This window comes from Pseudophryne corroboree, chromosome 6 (genome assembly GCF_028390025.1).
Source record: "Pseudophryne corroboree isolate aPseCor3 chromosome 6, aPseCor3.hap2, whole genome shotgun sequence".
Lineage (NCBI taxonomy): Eukaryota > Metazoa > Chordata > Amphibia > Anura > Myobatrachidae > Pseudophryne > Pseudophryne corroboree.
Genome location: NC_086449.1, coordinates 721,843,081 through 721,864,435, shown reverse-complemented (window position 1 = coordinate 721,864,435; position 21,355 = coordinate 721,843,081). Strand labels below are relative to the sequence as shown.

The window sequence follows — 21,355 nt, the reverse complement described above, 5'->3', positions numbered from 1 at the left end:
GGAAAGAAAGCATTGTATTTATTACTGCTGCCTGCTGGGCGGGGGCGAGAGCATATGTTATAAGATCCGTCATATTTATCCGTTCTCACGTTCCTGAAAAGCAGTGTAAATAAAATGCAGCCATTAACCATCTCAGCTTTGGTTCAAGCAAGCGGCCCTTCCCAGCATAGTATTATTCGGTAATAATGTATTCAATGCGTTTTCTAGAACTCAGAGGGGCATTAAATAAATAGTAATGAGTCTTGTGTCCCTCCTAGCATCGTACTGAGTAAATGGCTTGGTAGGGAAATCACCTCTGGTAATTGTAAGGTCAGCAAACACAATTCCATCCTTCATCCTTTCACAGAACGCAAAACACAATAAATATTACAACTCACTTTTAAACATGCCTCAGCTTAGAAATTGCCCCAGCAGCAATGCCCTTTCAATCCACTAACATAATGACATAAAATATACATTTCAAGGTAAACATGCAATGACATTATAGCCAGGCTTTCCGCTGTAGCAGTAAATGAGAGGTTAACTCTAGAGTGCCAATCCCATTATTGAGAGAATTTAGCACCTTGGACAGCTCTGTAAAAATCTTTATTGCTTTTCTGACCCACTCGGCATGTTTTGCCTGTGTGTTCCTCGCCTCTCTCCTCTGATTGAAAGGCAATATATTAGATCCTGAACACAAACACGCCTCGGGCCCCTAACTGGGAGTGCGGTGACACGGGGAGACTGTAATTTTCTGGTCCCTATACTCCAGGGCTGAAAGCCAGGCGTTGCTGGTTAACTTTACAAAACTACTGCATGTTCCCGTCCATCTTCTTCAGGTTGAGCACTCTCCATTAAGTCTCTTTTTTATGATGTTAACAATTATTTAAAAAATATATATATACCCTAGTGCTGAATGCTGTAATTATAATTAGGTGGAACAGCAATGGGCTACTCCAGGAACCCCAACAATCCAAAACTCTTCACCACTGCCAGTGCCGTATGGAGTCTTCTTTCACACCAGTAAGGAGTTGTAGCTTGGAAACTAATGCAGAGCTTCCTGTCTCCAAACTTACCTCCTGTTACTGACGTATAAAGTAGACTTTAGGAAATGCCGTTTGGTGGTGAATACACCAGAGCTGAGGGGAACCCTAACATGGATGGGTAGTATCTAAGCATATACTTTGTTAGTGGAAATATCTTTTAAAATGGGATGCTGTTAGTATACCGGCTGTAGGGATCCCGGCGTTCAGGAGACCAATGCCGGAATTCTGATGGTCGTTATATGCCACCGGACTGAATTCCGACTAAAGATCGGGATTCCCACACGGTTGGTGGGTCCAAGCCACGAACCGAGTGGGAATAGAACCTGTGCCAAGCACAGCTAGCCACCTGGCTTGATGCGTGTCGAGTGGAGCGAGCCCACAAGGGGTCTCAATGCCGGGATTCCGGCAGAGGGGATGCCGCTGTCGGTATAGTGACAGCCGGCATCCCGTCTACCGGCATTTCATATGTATTCCTTTAAAATGAATTAAACCAATATTAATTTGGTGTAGAATTTTTGTAACATTTTATAGTTAAAAATAGGACAGATACTGTACGGTCACATTGATGTGCCCCATCCTTGTGCCTCTTATTCAGACTATGGCACAGCATGTACCACACAATATGTTTCTCCTAGCAAAGTACGAAAAGTAATTAAATAAAAACACAACACATTAATTTGAGAGGTCACGGCGTCTTTATGAAGCTTTCCTTAGTAACCATTAATCAGATGACCTTGCAAACTTTGTATCATTGCCTTTGTTGCACAGCCATAAGCCCAGTGCCAGATTCACCCTCGGAATAGCTTTGTCTTCATATGGTATTTTCCAGCGAGGAGAGCAACCTCTAACCTTATATTCACACATCCATTTTGTTCCATGCAATAACATGTTAAAAGATAGTATAATAGGACATCACATTCTAGCTTTATACACAAGGACATCTATAACATGTCCAGTCCCATTACAAAAGTCACTGGTTTTAACCACTGGTCATTAAAAATGTTTGTGAGGGAGATATACTGTATCATATATTCTCAAGAGGACAAATTAAGGTGTTTCTCATTGCAACCAATCATATTATGGCTATCATCTTATAGAATCATTCTGTAAAATTATACACTAGCTTTATAAATTTGAAATAACTTCCCCTGGGTCTGTAATCGGCAACGGTTCCACAATGTACAAGAATTCAGGGGCTGAAATGGGTTTTGCATGACAAAAAAAGTATCTGTTTCCTCACACACAATTATTTTGATCGGGGTATAGAGAGTGGATTAACCAATCACTTTCTACCTAGCATTTGTCTAGAATAGCTGGCCATGTGTAACTTCTCCACTTATCTCTCTCACAAAGTTTTGAGGGAGGTCCCTGCTGTTTAGACCATCAATATTAGCAGGTTGTTACTTCCCTTTGCAGTGCACAAAGTCCTACTAGGCTAATGTGCACCAAAGAACATTATAGCTATAGCACTCTCTTTACCTGCATTATGACCACTTTGTGTACCTGGAGAGTGATGTGATGCATAAGACCTTGTAGCATTCTCTGATCCCCCGTCATTATCTGTGCTTTCTCTATATAGGTGTAAAGAATCAGCAAGCCTCATTATAAAACATGTTTTTTTCTATTCTTATCAGTCTTTAAATGCCAGAAATGTTGACTTGGGTAATAAACCAAAGTTTCCGTGAGCTTATTTACAGACATCATTGTTGGCATGTTTCTTCTTTCCTCCCGCAGGCTGGATAAATACAGTGATAATAATGTAGAAACTTAGATCAAAAACATACAGCCTAAATGCCGCAATTCCCATTACGTTTCTGTAATGTTTCCATTATGTGTTGCTAATTAAAAAATAATCCAAAAAAAGCGTCCGCTTGTTACTGATTTATACGGCTTATTTTCTCAGCCCACTTTGATTTACTTTGATGTCCTATGAAAGTTAAGTGAATAGATTCCTCACGTCAGAAGCAGGCAGTGTAAGGTGCTTCCGTGTAGGTGTCTTGGGAGCAAATCAGCAGGGGCAGCCTGTTTCTGGGTATTCTTGACCAACTGATCAATAGTTTCTTTCTTGATAATGAAAAGCAACCAGCAAAGAGTTAAAAGTGGACTACAGTTAAAACATACCTGCCTAAGGGGGACTTTTACTAAGCAGTGATAAGAGCGGAGAAGTGAGCCAGTGGAGAAGTTGACCAATCAGCACTGAAGTAACATCTATAATTTGCATACATCTATAATTTGCATACAGAGCTGCTGATTGGTTGATGGGGCAACTTCTCCACTGGCTCACTTCTCCGCTCTTATTACTGCTTAGTAAATGTCCCCCTAAGTTTGAAAAAGCATTTCGGGGAGATTGTGAAAGTTACACCTATAAGCGCGGACATTGGCTGCTACATCTGAGAGACGTGTGTTGATGAAAGACCATGATACTTTTTAGGGCTTGCTCGTGTATAGTGTGTTACAAGTGTTTCCCTATAGATGGTGACAGAAAACCTTATTTAAAAATGCATATTGCTATAGGGATCATTGCGCTTTATAACCAATGCAGGGAAGTGGCGCTGATGGTCCTATTTGAATGTATATATTTCTGATGTATTTTATTTTTTTCTCTTCAAGAATATAAAAGCTACATAATGGGGGTAAAGTGCATTGAGGGAGATTGTTAGACTCTTCAGGGAGTCAGGGAGATCGCTACTATTTCAGGGAGTCTCCCTGACAAACAGGGAGACTTGGCAAGTATGAGTTAACAGCAACATAAAAACACTGGGGCCGGCTGTACGCATCTCCCATCTCTCCCAGCCTGGTTGCCCTAGCTCACTAGGCAATTCATCTTCATACGGTGCAGAATTTTAAATTGAAGAAATGCTAATATGTATCTAAAAGCGTGTCATCTGAGAGTTTGAAAGAGGTTTATGGTGACAGCAAAATGAATGCAATTAGATCTCAATTTTCTGATGAGAAACTGCTGGGGAATGAATAATACCAATTTGAGTTTTTGGGATAGGGCCGCCAGTGACTTTTTTTCCAGTCTTGTTAAACTTTTTTTTTTAGAACTTTAATATCAGGTGACTTCTCCATTCAGAACTTGCTGTTGCTTTATATGTTGGCTTGTATGCTTACCCCCTGATACAGAGGGGTGTGGATTGTTGGATCACAGTAACTAGGTCGACAGTCATTAGGTCGACCACTATTGGTCGACAGTTACTAGGTCAACACCTGACATAGGTCAACACGGTCATTAGGTCGACGTGAAAAAAGGTTGACATGAGTTGTTGTTTTTTTAAATTGGGTGTCGTTTTCTTTGTAAAGTGACCGGGAACCCCAATTAGTGCACCGTGTCCCCTCGCATGGCTCGCGAGCTTCAGGCAATCATAGTCCACGTGGATCGTAAAGTATCAAAAAGTTCAAAAAAATATAAAAAAAGTGAAGAACTCATGTCGACCTTTTCATGTGTTGAACTTTGCCATGTCAACCTAGTGACCATGTTGACCTAATGACCATGTCCACCTGATGCATGTCGACCAATAGTTTTGTCGAACTAAAGACCGGATACCATACAGAGAGGGAGTTGTACAAACAGCACCTCTGTTGGGAGGAGGGACACGGGCTCCCAGATCACATCATTGTAGCAATAGGAGTATCTCTAGCTGTTGTTAAACTGCATGCAACTGCATGCTGGGGCTTGTAGTTCAACAGATTTTGTATTATTTGTTTAAAAACAATAATAGAACAACAAAAGATCTGTACAGATGCTAAACTCTATGCCAGGGCAGTGGAATATATTATTATATACAAATGGTGATAAAAGTTGCTGCATACACAGGGCCTCATATAGCACGGTACATAATAATGTGCGTTTTGTGTATGAGTGAACCTGCCCTCGCACAGATGCGTTTTGTGGTCTGTATATTATGAGTGACACAAATGTATTAAGAGATGTGCAGCATAAAGTGCATACTGTAAATGAGTAATCATCATCAACTCGTACATCATTCATATTGATACACAAAAATAATATTATTTCTGCCACGTCTTTCTGCAGGAGGTCATCCTGAAAAGAGCCGCCGACCTGGTGGAAGCTTTGTATGGAATGCCCCACAACAATCAGGTACACAGTAAAATCAACTCATCTGTTAATTTACAAAATGGCTGTAATTGTCCTGAAAATTATAAGATGCCAATGTATATGTGTGTGAGTGTATACTTCCCCGAGACTGCTTACAATAAAGGTCTGAACTAACTATAATAGACAGCCCATGTCCCTCACCCCATCATGCTTTTTATCGTATATTTAAGTGTCTGATTTGTGCCATATGCATATGCTTTTTTTATTGGTCAAGAGCGATATATTTTTCTATGTGTACTGGTGGAGTGGTCTTCAGTTTGCCGGCTGTCGGGATCCCGGCGCACAGTATACCGGCGCTGGAATCCCAACACCTGGCATACCGACCTTTTCTCCCTCTTGGGGGTCCACGACCCCCCTGGAGGGAGAATAGATAGCGTGGCGCACGTGGTGCCCAGCTGTCTGTATGCCAGCGGTCGGGATTCCGGCGCCGGTATGCTGACCGCCGGGATCCCGACCACCGGCATACCCTACTAAACCCGTACTGGTGACAATCCTGTCTTGTCAGCAATAACAAATATCATGGGCTAAATGTAATAGAGTGAGAGTTTTGAAAAGTGAGAGATTTGGTAAGGTTTTGCAGTTTTTTTTAAAGTGGCAATCATTTACACAGCAAGATCAACCTGGTTTTGCAGTGTAAATGATTGCCACTTTAAAAAGAACTGAAAAACCTTACCAAATCTCTCACTTTCTAAAACTCTCACTCTATTACATTTGGCCCCATAGTTCTCTATTTCCATTCTCAGTCAATTTTTTTTAAATATAAATACAAGACTGTGAGAGAGCAATGTACATTTTACTAATCTCCCTGCTAAAATGCAGGTTAAACGACCCCATAATGCATGACATAAAATGTATCAATCTCCTACACACAATGGAGGCAGCCATTTTGTTACCTACCACAGCCTCATGTCTTGTGATAGCTCTGGTTCCTAGAGAATTGAAAGCCTGCACTTACACAAACATCTCTGCTTACAAAATGTCTGCTTCCACAGTGTGTGGACAACCTCTGTGCTTTACAGCACATTGATGTATGTTCACAATTTATTTCACTTGCTGTCTTCCTGTGGTGCCTGAATAGGAAATTATACTGAAGAGGGCTGCTGATATCGCTGAGGCTCTGTACAGCGTTCCAAGGAACCACAGCCAACTTTCCACTCTCGCTAACTCCTCCGTACATCCCAGCATGATGGGCGTCAACTCCTTCAGTGGGCAACTGGCAGTAAATGTGTCAGAGACGTCTCAAGTAGCCAACCAGGGTAAGAAGGACTAAGAGCAAACACTGCACATGCAGATTCACTGAACTATGTTATTTTCCATTTCACAAGATTACAACAGTTATTGTCTTAAAGTTCCACCCTTGCATTAGCCTGATGAAGGGTGACCAGTTGTTGAAATGTGGACCAGTGGACACCCTGTAAATCTGAAGTAACCAGTGCAATACATTAGACATTACTGCTACAAATTTACAGAGCTTTTCTAAGAAAATAAGTGAAATACAAAAGTAAATGACAAAAACAAAGCACAAAGGATGCCCTCAGCTGTAAAAGTATTTTTGCTCTTTTATACTAAATAGTTACTAGTACTGTATTTATACTAAATAAATAAATAAATCCACTTGAAGTAAAAAAAAAAAAAAAGATGGTTATTTTTTTTTATTTTTTTTAATGAGCGCAGATATAAATATGTTCCTTTAGCTAGCCGTATTGACTCGAGGGTGGAAAGCTCACCTTTGGCATTTATCACTGGTCGGACCTATGTGACCCTCAGTCCTTTTTACTGTAGACATTTTTAGCAACATGGAAAGAGCAGTGAGGAAACTGAAGCTATAGTTTCCATTGTCAGCTGTTACTGTGTGCAGAATTCTTGTTCCTTTTCAGATGTCTTGTTCAGCATGAGCCATTGTAGCCTGTGGACAAGGAGTATTGTAGGGAAAAGATGTGTATAGGCCCCCATCCACTAGCGAGATTTATCTCAGCAATGAGTTGGAGCCTTTTTTCCTGCAATCTGGCCAGAAGCTTCCCAGGAGCACTGCGATTGCGATTTGCTACTTGAGTGTATTTTTTACATGTGATTTATCTCATGCGATCTAACGTTATTAAACCTATTTCTGTGCGATTGAGATAAATATTATGCTCACCCTGGGGGTCATTCCGAGTTGTTCGCTCGTTATTTTTTTCTTGCAACGGAGCGATTAGTCGCTAATGCGCATGCGCAATGTCCGCAGTGCGACTGCGCCAAGTAAATTTGCTATGCAGTTAGGAATTTTACTCACGGCATTACGAGGTTTTTTCTTCGTTCTGGTGATCGGAGTGTGATTGACAGGAAGTGGGTGTTTCTGGGCGGAAACAGGCCGTTTTATGGGAGTGTGTGAAAAAACGCTACCGTTTCTGGGAAAAACGCGGGAGTGGCTGGAGAAACGGAGGAGTGTCTGGGCGAACGCTGGGTGTGTTTGTGACGTCAAACCAGGAACGACAAGCACTGAACTGATCGCAGATGCCGAGTAAGTCTCGAGCTACTCAGAAACTGCTAAGAAGTGTCTATTCGCAATTCTGCTAATCTTTCGTTCGCAATTTTGATAAGCTAAGATTCACTCCCAGTAGGCGGCGGCTTAGCGTGTGCAAAGCTGCTAAAAGCAGCTTGCGAGCGAACAACTCGGAATGACCCCCCCTGTGTGATCTGCGATTGCGATGCGAGGCACACGGGAGCGCGCCTCGCATCGCAATCGCACGAAAAGGACATGCGATGTGACACTTTTCATGCAATCCATCTCAGCAATTTGTCTCAATCGCATAAAAAGAGCCCATTTCACACTAGTGGATGTGGGGCCTTAAAAGACCAATTGGGCTGGCCGCATTAGTAGTCAGTGCCTGTGTATTTGTTAAAGATATATCACTGAAAGCTTTTTACACTATAATATACCATGATTGTGACTTTATAAAGACCTGTCAAGTACTGATTACAATCATGCAATCTGTTGGTCTATCTTTCAGTCTATCTTTGATAAATAGTCTGATGTTAGACAATGATTGGTTAGAGCATATCTGCATGATCTGGGGTCCTGGTGTCATTGATACCCATAGATATTTAAATTTTACATCTACCATGAAAGCAACACTGACTTCCTCTTGTGTTAATAATAATTCATTTAAATATGCTTGGAAGTTATTGCCAGTGCTTATAGAATAAATACACTTACTGATATCTTCTGTAAAAACCTCTAATTTTACACTCTCATTCCTCAGGTTTCTCTCGCAATACAAGCAGCGTTTCCCCCCACAGCTATGCGCCCAGCACCACCCCCCAGCAGACCAACTACAGTTCCGTCACCACCAGCATGAATGGCTATGGAAATACAGGCATGTCCAATCTTGCCGGATCACCCAGCTTCCTCAACGGCTCAGCCGCCAACTCACCCTACGCCAGTAAGTGCTTGTATCTTACGTTGGAAGAAAAGGTGCCAAACGTTGAACACTAGTAAAGGACCACCGAAGCTGCATACTGACTCTTCTCATCGTCTTGTCTTGTAGTTGTTCCATCTAGTCCCACAATGGCTTCATCCACCAGCCTCCCATCCAGCTGTAGCAGTTCCTCTGGTATCTTCTCCTTCTCTCCAGCCAACATGGTGTCAGCCGTCAAACAAAAGAGCGCCTTTGCCCCAGTGGTCAGACCACAGGCGTCTCCACCTCCCAACTGCACCAGTTCCAATGGCACCAGCCTACAAGGTGAGAGTAGACCCCTACAGAGATACTTTCACCAGTCATGTATTTCCACCACAGAGCAAAACTGGAGGCTTCATATGGGAAGTCCTGAAAATTCAGACCATAGTATTTGTTACCCCTTACACTGTATCCATTGAAAACACACAGTGGAGGCAGCCATATTGTTGGCTGAACCATTATTATGGAAATGCAGCCTATCAAATCATTTGAAACAAGTGACATAATTGAAGCATTAGCAGGAGTGACAAAAAGAGGGTCAGTGGGGGGTATAAAGTATCCTAAATGGACCGTGCTAGTCAGTGAGGTATAACCACACCCCCACAAAAGTGTGGCCATGCTCCCTTGTGGAGGGTGCAGTTTCAGCAGAGGCGTGGCCTGTTCCCTGGTGGCCCTGAACATGAGTAACAAAGATAATAAGTACAATTGTTAGGCTGCATTTTCATGTCCATAAAATGGTAAATTGCCAAACTCCAGTGAGGGTAAGCTTTAAAATACATCCATATTAAAAAATTTTTTGTAACAATGCAAAATTGGGGAATCACGTCTCAAATCTATGGAAATAATATGTTGATATACCTAATGTCCCTGCTTTGCTCTGGTTTTGTGGTTATTAATAAAAATTTTTTTACATGAAACCAACATAAATATAACCTATTTTAACATAGACTATTTTAGTAATACTACCAATCACTGCCTTTGACTGAAGTTGATTAGAAAACACTCAGCTACTCATGTTCAAACTCTTATATTTATGAACCCCAGAACTGGTGCTGTAGGCAAAGTGACAAACTTGTATTGTCTACAGTGATATCACATTATACTGTGGAATCGTAGCATCAAACAGATGTAAATGGGTAAATATTAATTTTCACTGGAGCTGTTTACTAACACCGTGTGACTTCTGAGTGACTGCAGCCAATAAGGCATTGGCTTTCATTGTCTATCTTGCTAGATTGATCAAAGCTGATTGATAACTGGTTGCTGTGGGTTACTGTGTTAGTAAACAACCTGCAGTATATGCAAATTGAACCTTGTGACAATAGAAGTGACAGGTCATATGTTGTTACTGCACTGAAACAAGGCTAGTTATGACACCAAACAGCCAATCAGCAACAGCCTAGGAGCAGAGGGAGAAATGCAGTGTGCATAAACGCGTTTCAGGGGGTACGTCAGAATGCCATTTTCCCAGGTGACTAATTTGCCCTTTTGTCTTCCCTTATCAGACCAGTCTTTTGTGGACACTGGCAAGTTCCTCAGTTCAGGCTCTCTGCAGGGCTTGGCCTTCTCCTGAAGTATGTGACCAATTCTTCCCGTTTTCTGCTCCTGTCGTGTTTCTGTGTTCTGTCCGTGTCTGTTGATTAGAGATAAGACATGTATTGTTACATATACCTAATTTGGACCTGGCCCATTAAGTTCTATATTGCTTATTATAAACTGCATGCACAGATGCTGTGGGACTAACATAAACGCCCTTATCTACTGTATATTACAAATAAGCATTGAGAAAACATTTAGCCTAATGCAGTGATCTTCTGTAAAGTATAAATGCAGCCACTGCTGGATATTAATGTTTTAATAAAGCTGTATGTTATTGAGCAGGATAATAAACATAAAATACCTGGAGTGTTTACACTTATACCCCTTTTCCATCAATGTCCTGGGTCTGACCCGAGATTTGGAATATGATTCCAATGAGGGTGAGACCTGGGACCAGATCCCATTCCCACTGCGGCTCTGGGTTATTCCTGGGTCTATGCCATTCACACTGCACGCTGGTACAGTTACTCTTCTCCCGGCGCTTGGAGATGACATCATCAGCAGATTCTCAGGGTGACACTGAACAACCTTTTAATTTAAAGGTTCATATCAGAAAATGCCAGTTTTTGGATTTAGTTGTTAATTTGAGGTGAATTTATCAGCTTCTCATTTTTTTCTAACTTTATTTTGGACATTGCTGCCCATAAAGCTTGGTGGCAACCTGTTGGTTGTGTATATAGTGGTTGTGTATATACTACACCAAATCAAACTCAGAACCTAAACAGATTGCTACCATGTCCATCATCCACTCATATCAGTGTTCCCTTCGTCTATGGGGCACATCTACAAATGTGATGGGTAAGAATGCCACCTGTTTTCATCTTCTAGTCAAATCCTCCATCATCCACCAGTGTGTACATCTCCTTCGTTGGTCTACCGAGACCCTATAGGACCATTTACACACAACAAAACTATACTGATTAACTCTGGGGATTTTGTATGACCTCCTCATAGATCTTTAACTACAGTATACATATCCATTAACCTAATAGTTTAACTAATTCAGTCTTCATAGACAATATATCATCCAGCTAGCTATAATCACATACCTCCTGACAGGAAAAGGTCAAAATGGACTTCTTTATGTCCATTTTAATGAACATGGAAAATGTGAAGTGGCATGAAGACCATTTCAAAACAATTTAGACCTTTCTCTGAGATTTGTCCATACAAAGACTGTGACAACAACCATCCTTGTGTCATGCTATATTTTGCTACTTTTGTCACATACTGTATAACCAGTTGGCCAATTCTACTGTACTCCATGTCTATAGTCAGTTAAGTGGTTGTATTCTGCCTGTGTAATCTGTTCTTTTAGTGATTTATGCAGGCGATATTTGAAAGTGGGGTGTATTCAGTGCCAGATATGAAAGCATCTAATTGGTTGTGAGCCAGGGAAGAGGGCACATGACTGGTGTATTGGGAATGTCAACCAAAGCAGATGTCTCCTTATATAGCAATTTACTCCTACCACCCTACAATTTTCGCATTGCCATTCTCTCAGAAAAGTAAATACCAGTATTTATATGAGGACTAAACCAAAACCCTCTTGAAAGCTTAGTATATACAGACCTTAGCGGGGCATTTCTATTTGTGCGCATAGGGGAGAAGTATTCTTGGACAGAGTTCTTGTCAGAAACTCTTACCCAGAATAGTGTGTTTTTAGTTGGTAATGGTTAAAAATAAACTTGCTCCTGGCTCTATTCCTGGTCTTGGAATATGAGATACTGGGGCAGGTGTATTAAGCCTGAAGAAGGGATAAAGAAGGGATAAAGAAGTGATAAAGCAGTGATAACTGCAAGGTGATAACGCATCAGCCAGTCAGCTCCTAACTGTCATTTTTCAAGTCCATAATGATTGGTTGGTACAGTATCACCATGCACTTATCACTGCTTTAGCACTTCTTTATCCCTTCTCCAGGTTAATACATCTGCTCCATTATGCAAAATGCACAGAAGGACAGTAGTATTGCATGCCAGAATTAGCATGCATCTCTACCTGCTGCCCAGCCTCATAGATGTGCAAGTAGGGAGGCCAATCCCGGGGCATTTTTTCAATCCTGGGAATCGGGATTGAAAAATGCTCAATCCCGGGATTCCTGGGATCCCGGGATTGAACTGTGATTACATTTTCTTCCACGACAGCCCCGCCCATTTCAAGTTTAGATAAAAAAATAATAATAACATACTCACTACAGGCATGAGCACAGTCTGGCGGCGTCCTCCTCCATTTAAGATCATAGAAGGCGGGCTGGAGGGCAGCCACCATGCAGCCCAGATGCGGCGGGCCGCCGGAGGGAAGGTGTGCGGATGCGCAGCGTGACCTCATTGACGTCACGCCGCACGCAGCCGGGCAGCCGGGGACGGCCTCCTCCATCTATCAGGTGGGCCGGAAGGCAGCTGAAGAGTAGATGCTGCGGGCCACCGGAGGTAAGGTGTGAGATGCGCACGCCACGCACAGCCAGGGCCGGGCAGCGTCTGAGGCTGAGCCGAGCGCTAGTGCTCAGCAGCGCTGCCCGGACAAGAAAAACACAATGCGCATGCGCAGTTTAATCCCGTGAATCCCGGGATTGGAGACTCCAATCCCGGGATTCAAATCCTGGCATTTTTGGCCTCAAATCCCGGGATCCCGACGATCCCGGGATTAGCCACCCTATGTGCAAGGCACTGCAGATAGAGGACCATTGCTAGTACTTGTCCACACTGGTGCAGTCGCTCATACCTAGCACAACGGAATATGAACAATTAGTCACTACTGAGAAAAATCTGAGTGCAGCTGAACTCCACAAGTCCTTATTTTGTGCAGCTGCACTCCACAAGTCCTTATTTTGTCGAGTAGTTTTGTCGACTACAATCACATCTATGTGCTACTGCAAAGTATACTTAATTCATTTTGTTTAGGTAAATATTAGGGTATTAATGGATAAAAAAACTATCTTGTGATAGTGCTGTGCCTAGTTTTTTGTGATAATGCTGATATATTTACTAGCAGAGGTCATTATTAGTTACAGTTCCATTGTTTGTTTTCTCTTCTCCATAATCCATTAATCTCTTCCAAGGCTCTGTTGTTATCTAATTCCAGTGTGATAATTGTCTCACACTGTAACAGTTTTGGGGTTGTTACCTAATGGGAGTGACCAGTTGGACATCATGGGGAGGCAGCATGACAGAACTGGGGATGTTCATAGGTCTACAAAAGTCTTGAAAGAGAAGAGAGAGAGAGCGGGTTAAGATATAGCATGCACAGACAGCATCATGAGATGTGTCCAGCCCAGCATATAGTACAAAAACTCTTTTCTTTGGGCTTATTTTATGTATATACACAACTCTACAGAGAGGAAGTCATCTGTGCACAGGAGAAAAATCTCCACCCACAATCTTTAAGATCAAATATCTCCACTCACAAATAGAGATGAGCGGGTTCGGTTTCTCTGAATCCGAACCCGCCAGAACTTCATGTTTTTTTTCACGAGTCCGAGCGACTCGGATCTTCCCGCCTTGCTCGGTTAACCCGAGCGCGCCCGAACGTCATCATGACGCTGTCGGATTCTCGCGAGGCTCGGATTCTATCGCGAGACTCGGATTCTATATAAGGAGCCGCGCGTCGCCGCCATTTTCACACGTGCATTGAGATTGATAGGGAGAGGACGTGGCTGGCGTCCTCTCCGTTTAGACACTTGATTTACTAATTTTGGGGAGCATTAGGAGTACTCAGTAGTGTACAGTGCAGAGTTTTGCTGATAGTGACCAGTGACCACCACTTTTATTTATAATCCGTTCTCTGCCTGAAAAAAGCGATACACAGCACACAGTGACTCAGTCACATACATACCATATCTGTGTGCACTGCTCAGGCTCAGGCCAGTGTGCTGCATCATCTATATATATTATATATCTGTCTGACTGCTCAGCTCACACAGCTTATAATTGTGGGGGAGACTGGGGAGCACTACTGCAGTGCCAGTTATAGGTTATAGCAGGAGCCAGGAGTACATAATATTATATTAAAATTAAACAGTGCACACTTTTGCTGCAGGAGTGCCACTGCCAGTGTGACTAGTGACCAGTGACCTGACCACCAGTATATAATATTAGTAGTATACTATCTCTTTATCAACCAGTCTATATTAGCAGCAGACACAGTACAGTGCGGTAGTTCACGGCTGTGGCTACCTCTGTGTCGGCACTCGGCAGCCCGTCCATAATTGTATATACCAGTGACCTAACCGTGTTTTTTTTTTCTTTCTTTATACATACATACTAGTTACGAGTATACTATCTCTTTATCAACCAGTCTATATATTAGCAGCAGACACAGTACAGTGCGGTAGTTCACGGCTGTGGCTACCTCTGTGTCGGCACTCGGCAGCCCGTCCATAATTGTATATACCAGTGACCTAACCGTGGTTTTTTTTTCTTTCTTTATACATACATACTAGTTACGAGTATACTATCTCTTTATCAACCAGTCTATATATTAGCAGCAGACACAGTACAGTGCGGTAGTTCACGGCTGTGGCTACCTCTGTGTCGGCACTCGGCAGCCCGTCCATAATTGTATATACCACCTAACCGTGGTTTTTTTTTCTTTCTTTATACATGCATACTAGTTACGAGTATACTATCTCTTTATCAACCAGTCTATATATTAGCAGCAGACACAGTACAGTGCGGTAGTTCACGGCTGTGGCTACCTCTGTGTCGGCACTCGGCAGCCCGTCCATAATTGTATATACCAGTGACCTAACCGTGGGTTTTTTTTCTTTCTTTATACATACATACTAGTTACGAGTATACTATCTCTTTATCAACCAGTCTATATATTAGCAGCAGACACAGTACAGTGCGGTAGTTCACGGCTGTGGCTACCTCTGTGTCGGCACTCGGCAGCCCGTCCATAATTGTATATACCACCTAACCGTGGTTTTTTTTTCTTTCTTTATACATACATACTAGTTACGAGTATACTATCTCTTTATCAACCAGTCTATATATTAGCAGCAGACACAGTACAGTGCGGTAGTTCACGGCTGTGGCTACCTCTGTGTCGGCACTCGGCAGCCCGTCCATAATTGTATACTAGTATCCAATCCATCCATCTCCATTGTTTACCTGAGGTGCCTTTTAGTTGTGCCTATTAAAATATGGAGAACAAAAATGTTGAGGTTCCAAAATTAGGGAAGATCAAGATCCACTTCCACCTCGTGCTGAAGCTGCTGCCACTAGTCATGGCCGAGACGATGAAATGCCAGCAACGTCGTCTGCCAAGGCCGATGCCCAATGGCATAGTACAGAGCATGTCAAAACCAAAACACCAAATATCAGTAAAAAAAGGACTCCAAAACCTAAAATAAAATTGTCGGAGGAGAAGCGTAAACTTGCCAATATGCCATTTACCACACGGAGTGGCAAGGAACGGCTGAGGCCCTGGCCTATGTTCATGGCTAGTGGTTCAGCTTCACATGAGGATGGAAGCACTCAGCCTCTCGCTAGAAAACTGAAAAGACTCAAGCTGGCAAAAGCACCGCAAAGAACTGTGCGTTCTTTGAAATCCCAAATCCACAAGGAGAGTCCAATTGTGTCGGTTGCGATGCCTGTCCTTCCCAACACTGGACGTGAAGAGCATGCGCCTTCCACCATTTGCACGCCCCCTGCAAGTGCTGGAAGGAGCACCCGCAGTCCAGTTCCTGATAGTCAGATTGAAGATGTCAGTGTTGAAGTACACCAGGATGAGGAGGATATGGGTGTTGCTGGCGCTGGGGAGGAAATTGACCAGGAGGATTCTGATGGTGAGGTGGTTTGTTTAAGTCAGGCACCCGGGGAGACACCTGTTGTCCGTGGGAGGAATATGGCCGTTGACATGCCAGGTGAAAATACCAAAAAAATCAGCTCTTCGGTGTGGAGGTATTTCACCAGAAATGCGGACAACAGGTGTCAAGCCGTGTGTTCCCTTTGTCAAGCTGTAATAAGTAGGGGTAAGGACGTTAACCACCTCGGAACATCCTCCCTTATACGTCACCTGCAGCGCATTCATAATAAGTCAGTGACAAGTTCAAAAACTTTGGGTGACAGCGGAAGCAGTCCACTGACCAGTAAATCCCTTCCTCTTGTAACCAAGCTCACGCAAACCACCCCACCAACTCCCTCAGTGTCAATTTCCTCCTTCCCCAGGAATGCCAATAGTCCTGCAGGCCATGTCACTGGCAAGTCTGACGAGTCCTCTCCTGCCTGGGATTCCTCCGATGCATCCTTGCGTGTAACGCCTACTGCTGCTGGCGCTGCTGTTGTTGCCGCTGGGAGTCGATGGTCATCCCAGAGGGGAAGTCGTAAGCCCACTTGTACTACTTCCAGTAAGCAATTGACTGTTCAACAGTCCTTTGCGAGGAAGATGAAATATCACAGCAGTCATCCTACTGCAAAGCGGATAACTGAGTCCTTGACAACTATGTTGGTGTTAGACGTGCGTCCGGTATCCGCCGTTAGTTCACAGGGAACTAGACAATTTATTGAGGCAGTGTGCCCCCGTTACCAAATACCATCTAGGTTCCACTTCTCTAGGCAGGCGATACCGAGAATGTACACGGACGTCAGAAAAAGACTCACCAGTCTCCTAAAAAATGCAGTTGTACCCAATGTCCACTTAACCACGGACATGTGGACAAGTGGAGCAGGGCAGGGTCAGGACTATATGACTGTGACAGCCCACTGGGTAGATGTATGGACTCCCGCCGCAAGAACAGCAGCGGCGGCACCAGTAGCAGCATCTCGCAAACGCCAACTCTTTCCTAGGCAGGCTACGCTTTGTATCACCGCTTTCCAGAATACGCACACAGCTGAAAACCTCTTACGGCAACTGAGGAAGATCATCGCGGAATGGCTTACCCCAATTGGACTCTCCTGTGGATTTGTGGCATCGGACAACGCCAGCAATATTGTGTGTGCATTAAATATGGGCAAATTCCAGCACGTCCCATGTTTTGCACATACCTTGAATTTGGTGGTGCAGAATTTTTTAAAAAACGACAGGGGCGTGCAAGAGATGCTGTCGGTGGCCAGAAAAATTGCGGGACACTTTCGGCGTACAGGCACCACGTACAGAAGACTGGAGCACCACCAAAAACTACTGAACCTGCCCTGCCATCATCTGAAGCAAGAAGTGGTAACGAGGTGGAATTCAACCCTCTATATGCTTCAGAGGTTGGAGGAGCAGCAAAAGGCCATTCAAGCCTATACAATTGAGCACGATATAGGAGATGGAATGCACCTGTCTCAAGTGCAGTGGAGAATGATTTCAACGTTGTGCAAGGTTCTGATGCCCTTTGAACTTGCCACACGTGAAGTCAGTTCAGACACTGCCAGCCTGAGTCAGGTCATTCCCCTCATCAGGCTTTTGCAGAAGAAGCTGGAGGCATTGAAGAAGGAGCTAAAAGGGAGCGATTCCGCTAGGCATGTGGGACTTGTGGATGCAGCCCTTAATTCGCTTAACAAGGATTCACGGGTGGTCAATCTGTTGAAATCAGAGCACTACATTTTGGCCACCGTGCTCGATCCTAGATTTAAAGCCTACCTTGGATCTCTCTTTCCGGCAGACACAGGTCTGCTGGGGTTGAAAGACCTGCTGGTGACAAAATTGTCAAGTCAAGCGGAACGCGACCTGTCAACATCTCCTCCTTCACATTCTCCCGCAACTGGGGGTGCGAGGAAAAGGCTCAGAATTCCGAGCCCACCCGCTGGCGGTGATGCAGGGCAGTCTGGAGCGACTGCTGATGCTGACATCTGGTCCGGACTGAAGGACCTGACAACGATTACGGACATGTCGTCTACTGTCACTGCATATGATTCTCTCAACATTGATAGAATGGTGGAGGATTATATGAGTGACCGCATCCAAGTAGGCACGTCACACAGTCCGTACTTATACTGGCAGGAAAAAGAGGCAATTTGGAGGCCCTTGCACAAACTGGCTTTATTCTACCTAAGTTGCCCTCCCACAAGTGTGTACTCCGAAAGAGTGTTTAGTGCCGCCGCTCACCTTGTCAGCAATCGGCGTACGAGGTTACATCCAGAAAATGTGGAGAAGATGATGTTCATTAAAATGAATTATAATCAATTCCTCCGCGGAGACATTGACCAGCAGCAATTGCCTCCACAAAGTACACAGGGAGCTGAGATGGTGGATTCCAGTGGGGACGAATTGATAATCTGTGAGGAGGGGGATGTACACGGTGATATATCGGAGGGTGAAGATGAGGTGGACATCTTGCCTCTGTAGAGCCAGTTTGTGCAAGGAGAGATTAATTGCTTCTTTTTTGGGGGGGGTCCAAACCAACCCGTCATATCAGTCACAGTCGTGTGGCAGACCCTGTCACTGAAATGATGGGTTGGTTAAAGTGTGCATGTCCTGTTTTGTTTATACAACATAAGGGTGGGTGGGAGGGCCCAAGGATAATTCCATCTTGCACCTCTTTTTTCTTTTCTTTTTCTTTGCATCATGTGCTGATTGGGGAGGGTTTTTTGGAAGGGACATCCTGCGTGACACTGCAGTGCCACTCCTAGATGGGCCCGGTGTTTGTGTCGGCCACTAGGGTCGCTAATCTTACTCACACAGCTACCTCATTGCGCCTCTTTTTTTCTTTGCGTCATGTGCTGTTTGGGGAGGGTTTTTTGGAAGGGACATCCTGCGTGACACTGTAGTGCCACTCCTAGATGTGCCCGGTGTTTGTGTCGGCCACTAGGGTCGCTAATCTTACTCACACAGCTACCTCATTGCGCCTCTTTTTTTCTTTGCGTCATGTGCTGTTTGGGGAGGGTTTTTTGGAAGGGACATCCTGCGTGACACTGCAGTGCCACACCTAGATGGGCCCGGTGTTTGTGTCGGCCACTAGGGTCGCTAATCTTACTCACACAGTCAGCTACCTCATTGCGCCTCTTTTTTTCTTTGCGTCATGTGCTGTTTGGGGAGGGTTTTTTGGAAGGGCCATCCTGCGTGACACTGCAGTGCCACTCCTAGATGGGCACGGTGTTTGTGTCGGCCACTAGGGTCGCTAATCTTACTCACACAGCTACCTCATTGCGCCTCTTTTTTTCTTTGCGTCATGTGCTGTTTGGGGAGGGTTTTTTGGAAGGGCCATCCTGCGTGACACTGCAGTGCCACTCCTAGATGGGCCCGGTGTTTGTGTCGGCCACTAGGGTCGCTAATCTTACTCACACAGCTACCTCATTGCGCCTCTTTTTTTCTTTGCATCATGTGCTGTTTGGGGAGGGTTTTTTGGAAGGGACATCCTGCGTGACACTGCAGTGCCACTCCTAGATGGGCCCGGTGTTTGTGTCGGCCACTAGGGTCGCTTATCTTACTCACACAGCGACCTCGGTGCAAATTTTAGGACTAAAAATAATATTGTGAGGTGTGAGGTATTCAGAATAGACTGAAAATGAGTGTAAATTATGGTTTTTGAGGTTAATAATACTTTGGGATCAAAATGACCCCCAAATTCTATGATTTAAGCTGTTTTTTAGTGTTTTTGGAAAAAAACACCCGAATCCAAAACACACCCGAATCCGACAAAAATAATTCGGTGAGGTTTTGCCAAAACGCGTTCGAACCCAAAACACGGCCGCGGAACCGAACCCAAAACCAAAACACAAAACCCGAAAAATTTCAGGCGCTCATCTCTACTCACAAATGCTGCTACAACTCGTGCCTGTGTATTTGGGAATCTAACAAGTAGCTCTTTTATGTCGGGCAACTATTACCTTATAATTAGAGGCATTTTTTTGTTTTATAAAAATATATATATATATATATATATATATAATCTGCAAAACCTAAATGCTTTAGCAGGCCTGGCCAGCCTGTGGCTCTCCAGCTGTGGTGGAACTACATATCCCAGCATGCTGTGCCACAGTTTTAGTATTCCCTAATAACAAAACTGTGGCAGAGCATGCTGTGACCCGTAGTATCACAACAGCTGGAGAGCCACAGGTTGGCCAGGCGTGCTTTAGAGAAACACATGTGAACCCTTTGGAATTTCCTGGATTTGTGCATTAATTGGTCATAAAATGTGTTCTGATCTTCATCTAGGTCACAACAATAGACAAACACAGTCTGCTGAAACTAATACCACACAAAAAATTATATGTTCTCATGTTTTTATTGAACACACCATGTAAACATTCACAGTGCGGGGTGGACAAAGTATGTGAACCCTTGAATTTAATAACTGGTTGACCCTGCTTTGGCAGCAATAACCTCAACCAAACATTTCCTATAGTTGCATATCAGACCTGCACAACAGTCAGGGGGAACTTTGGACCATTCATCTTTACAAAACTGTTTCAGTTCAGCCATATTCTTGGGTTGTCTGGTGTAAATCGCTCTCTTGAGGTCATGTCACAACATCTCAATTGGGTTGAGGTCAGGACTCTGACTGGGCCACTCCAGAAGGCGTATTTTCTTCTGTTGAAGCCATTCTGTTGTTGATCTACTTCTGTGCTTTGAGTTGTTGTCCTGTTGCATCACCCATCTTCTGTTGAGCTTCAATTGGTGGACAGATGGCCTTAAGTTCTCCTGCAAAATGTCTTGATAAACATGGGAATTCCTTTTTCTGTCGATGACAGCAATCTGTCCTGGCCCAGAGGCAGAAAAGTAGCCCCAAACCATGATGCCCCCTCCACCACACTTCACAGTTGGGATTAGGTTTTGATGTTGGTGTGCTGTGCCTTTTTTTCTCCACACATAATGTCCTGTGTTCCTTCCAAACAACTCTGCTTTGGTTCCATCTGTCCACAGAATATTTTGCCAGTAGTGCTGTGGAACATTCAGGTGCTCTTTTGCAAACTTCAAACGTGCAGCAATGTTTTTTTTGGACAGCAGTGGCTTCCTCCGTGGTATCCTCCCATGAACTCCATTCTTGTTCAGTGTTTTACGTATGGTAGATTAATCAACAGAGATGTTAGCATGTGCCAGAGATTTCTGTAAGTCTTTAGCTGACACTCTAGGATTCTTCTTCACCTCATTGAGCACTCTGTGCTGTGCTCTTGCAGTCATCTTTACAGGACGCCCACTCCTAGGGAGAGTAGCAACAGTGCTGAACTTTCTCCATTTATAGACAATTTGTCTTACCGTGGACTGATGAACATTAAGGCTTTTAGAGATACTTTTGTAACCCTTTCCAG

At 43.8% G+C, this 21,355-nt stretch overlaps 1 protein-coding gene across 3 annotated transcripts in view; it reads left to right on the top strand.

Moving 5' to 3' along the window:
* The window catches only part of EBF1 (EBF transcription factor 1), a 449,014-nt gene that overhangs the window by 422,324 nt on the left and 5,335 nt on the right, over positions 1–21,355 (top strand). For 2 of the 3 annotated variants that reach the window (XM_063928403.1, XM_063928402.1), the window contains exons 12-16: positions 5,062–5,127; positions 6,224–6,401; positions 8,388–8,567; positions 8,673–8,867; positions 10,088–10,156. In XM_063928403.1, the coding sequence (XP_063784473.1) occupies positions 5,062–5,127; positions 6,224–6,401; positions 8,388–8,567; positions 8,673–8,867; positions 10,088–10,155 (687 nt within the window). In that variant the 3' untranslated portion in view covers position 10,156. The remainder of the gene's footprint in view (positions 1–5,061; positions 5,128–6,223; positions 6,402–8,387; positions 8,568–8,672; positions 8,868–10,087; positions 10,157–21,355) is intronic. The other variant, XM_063928404.1, reaches the window with a different exon arrangement.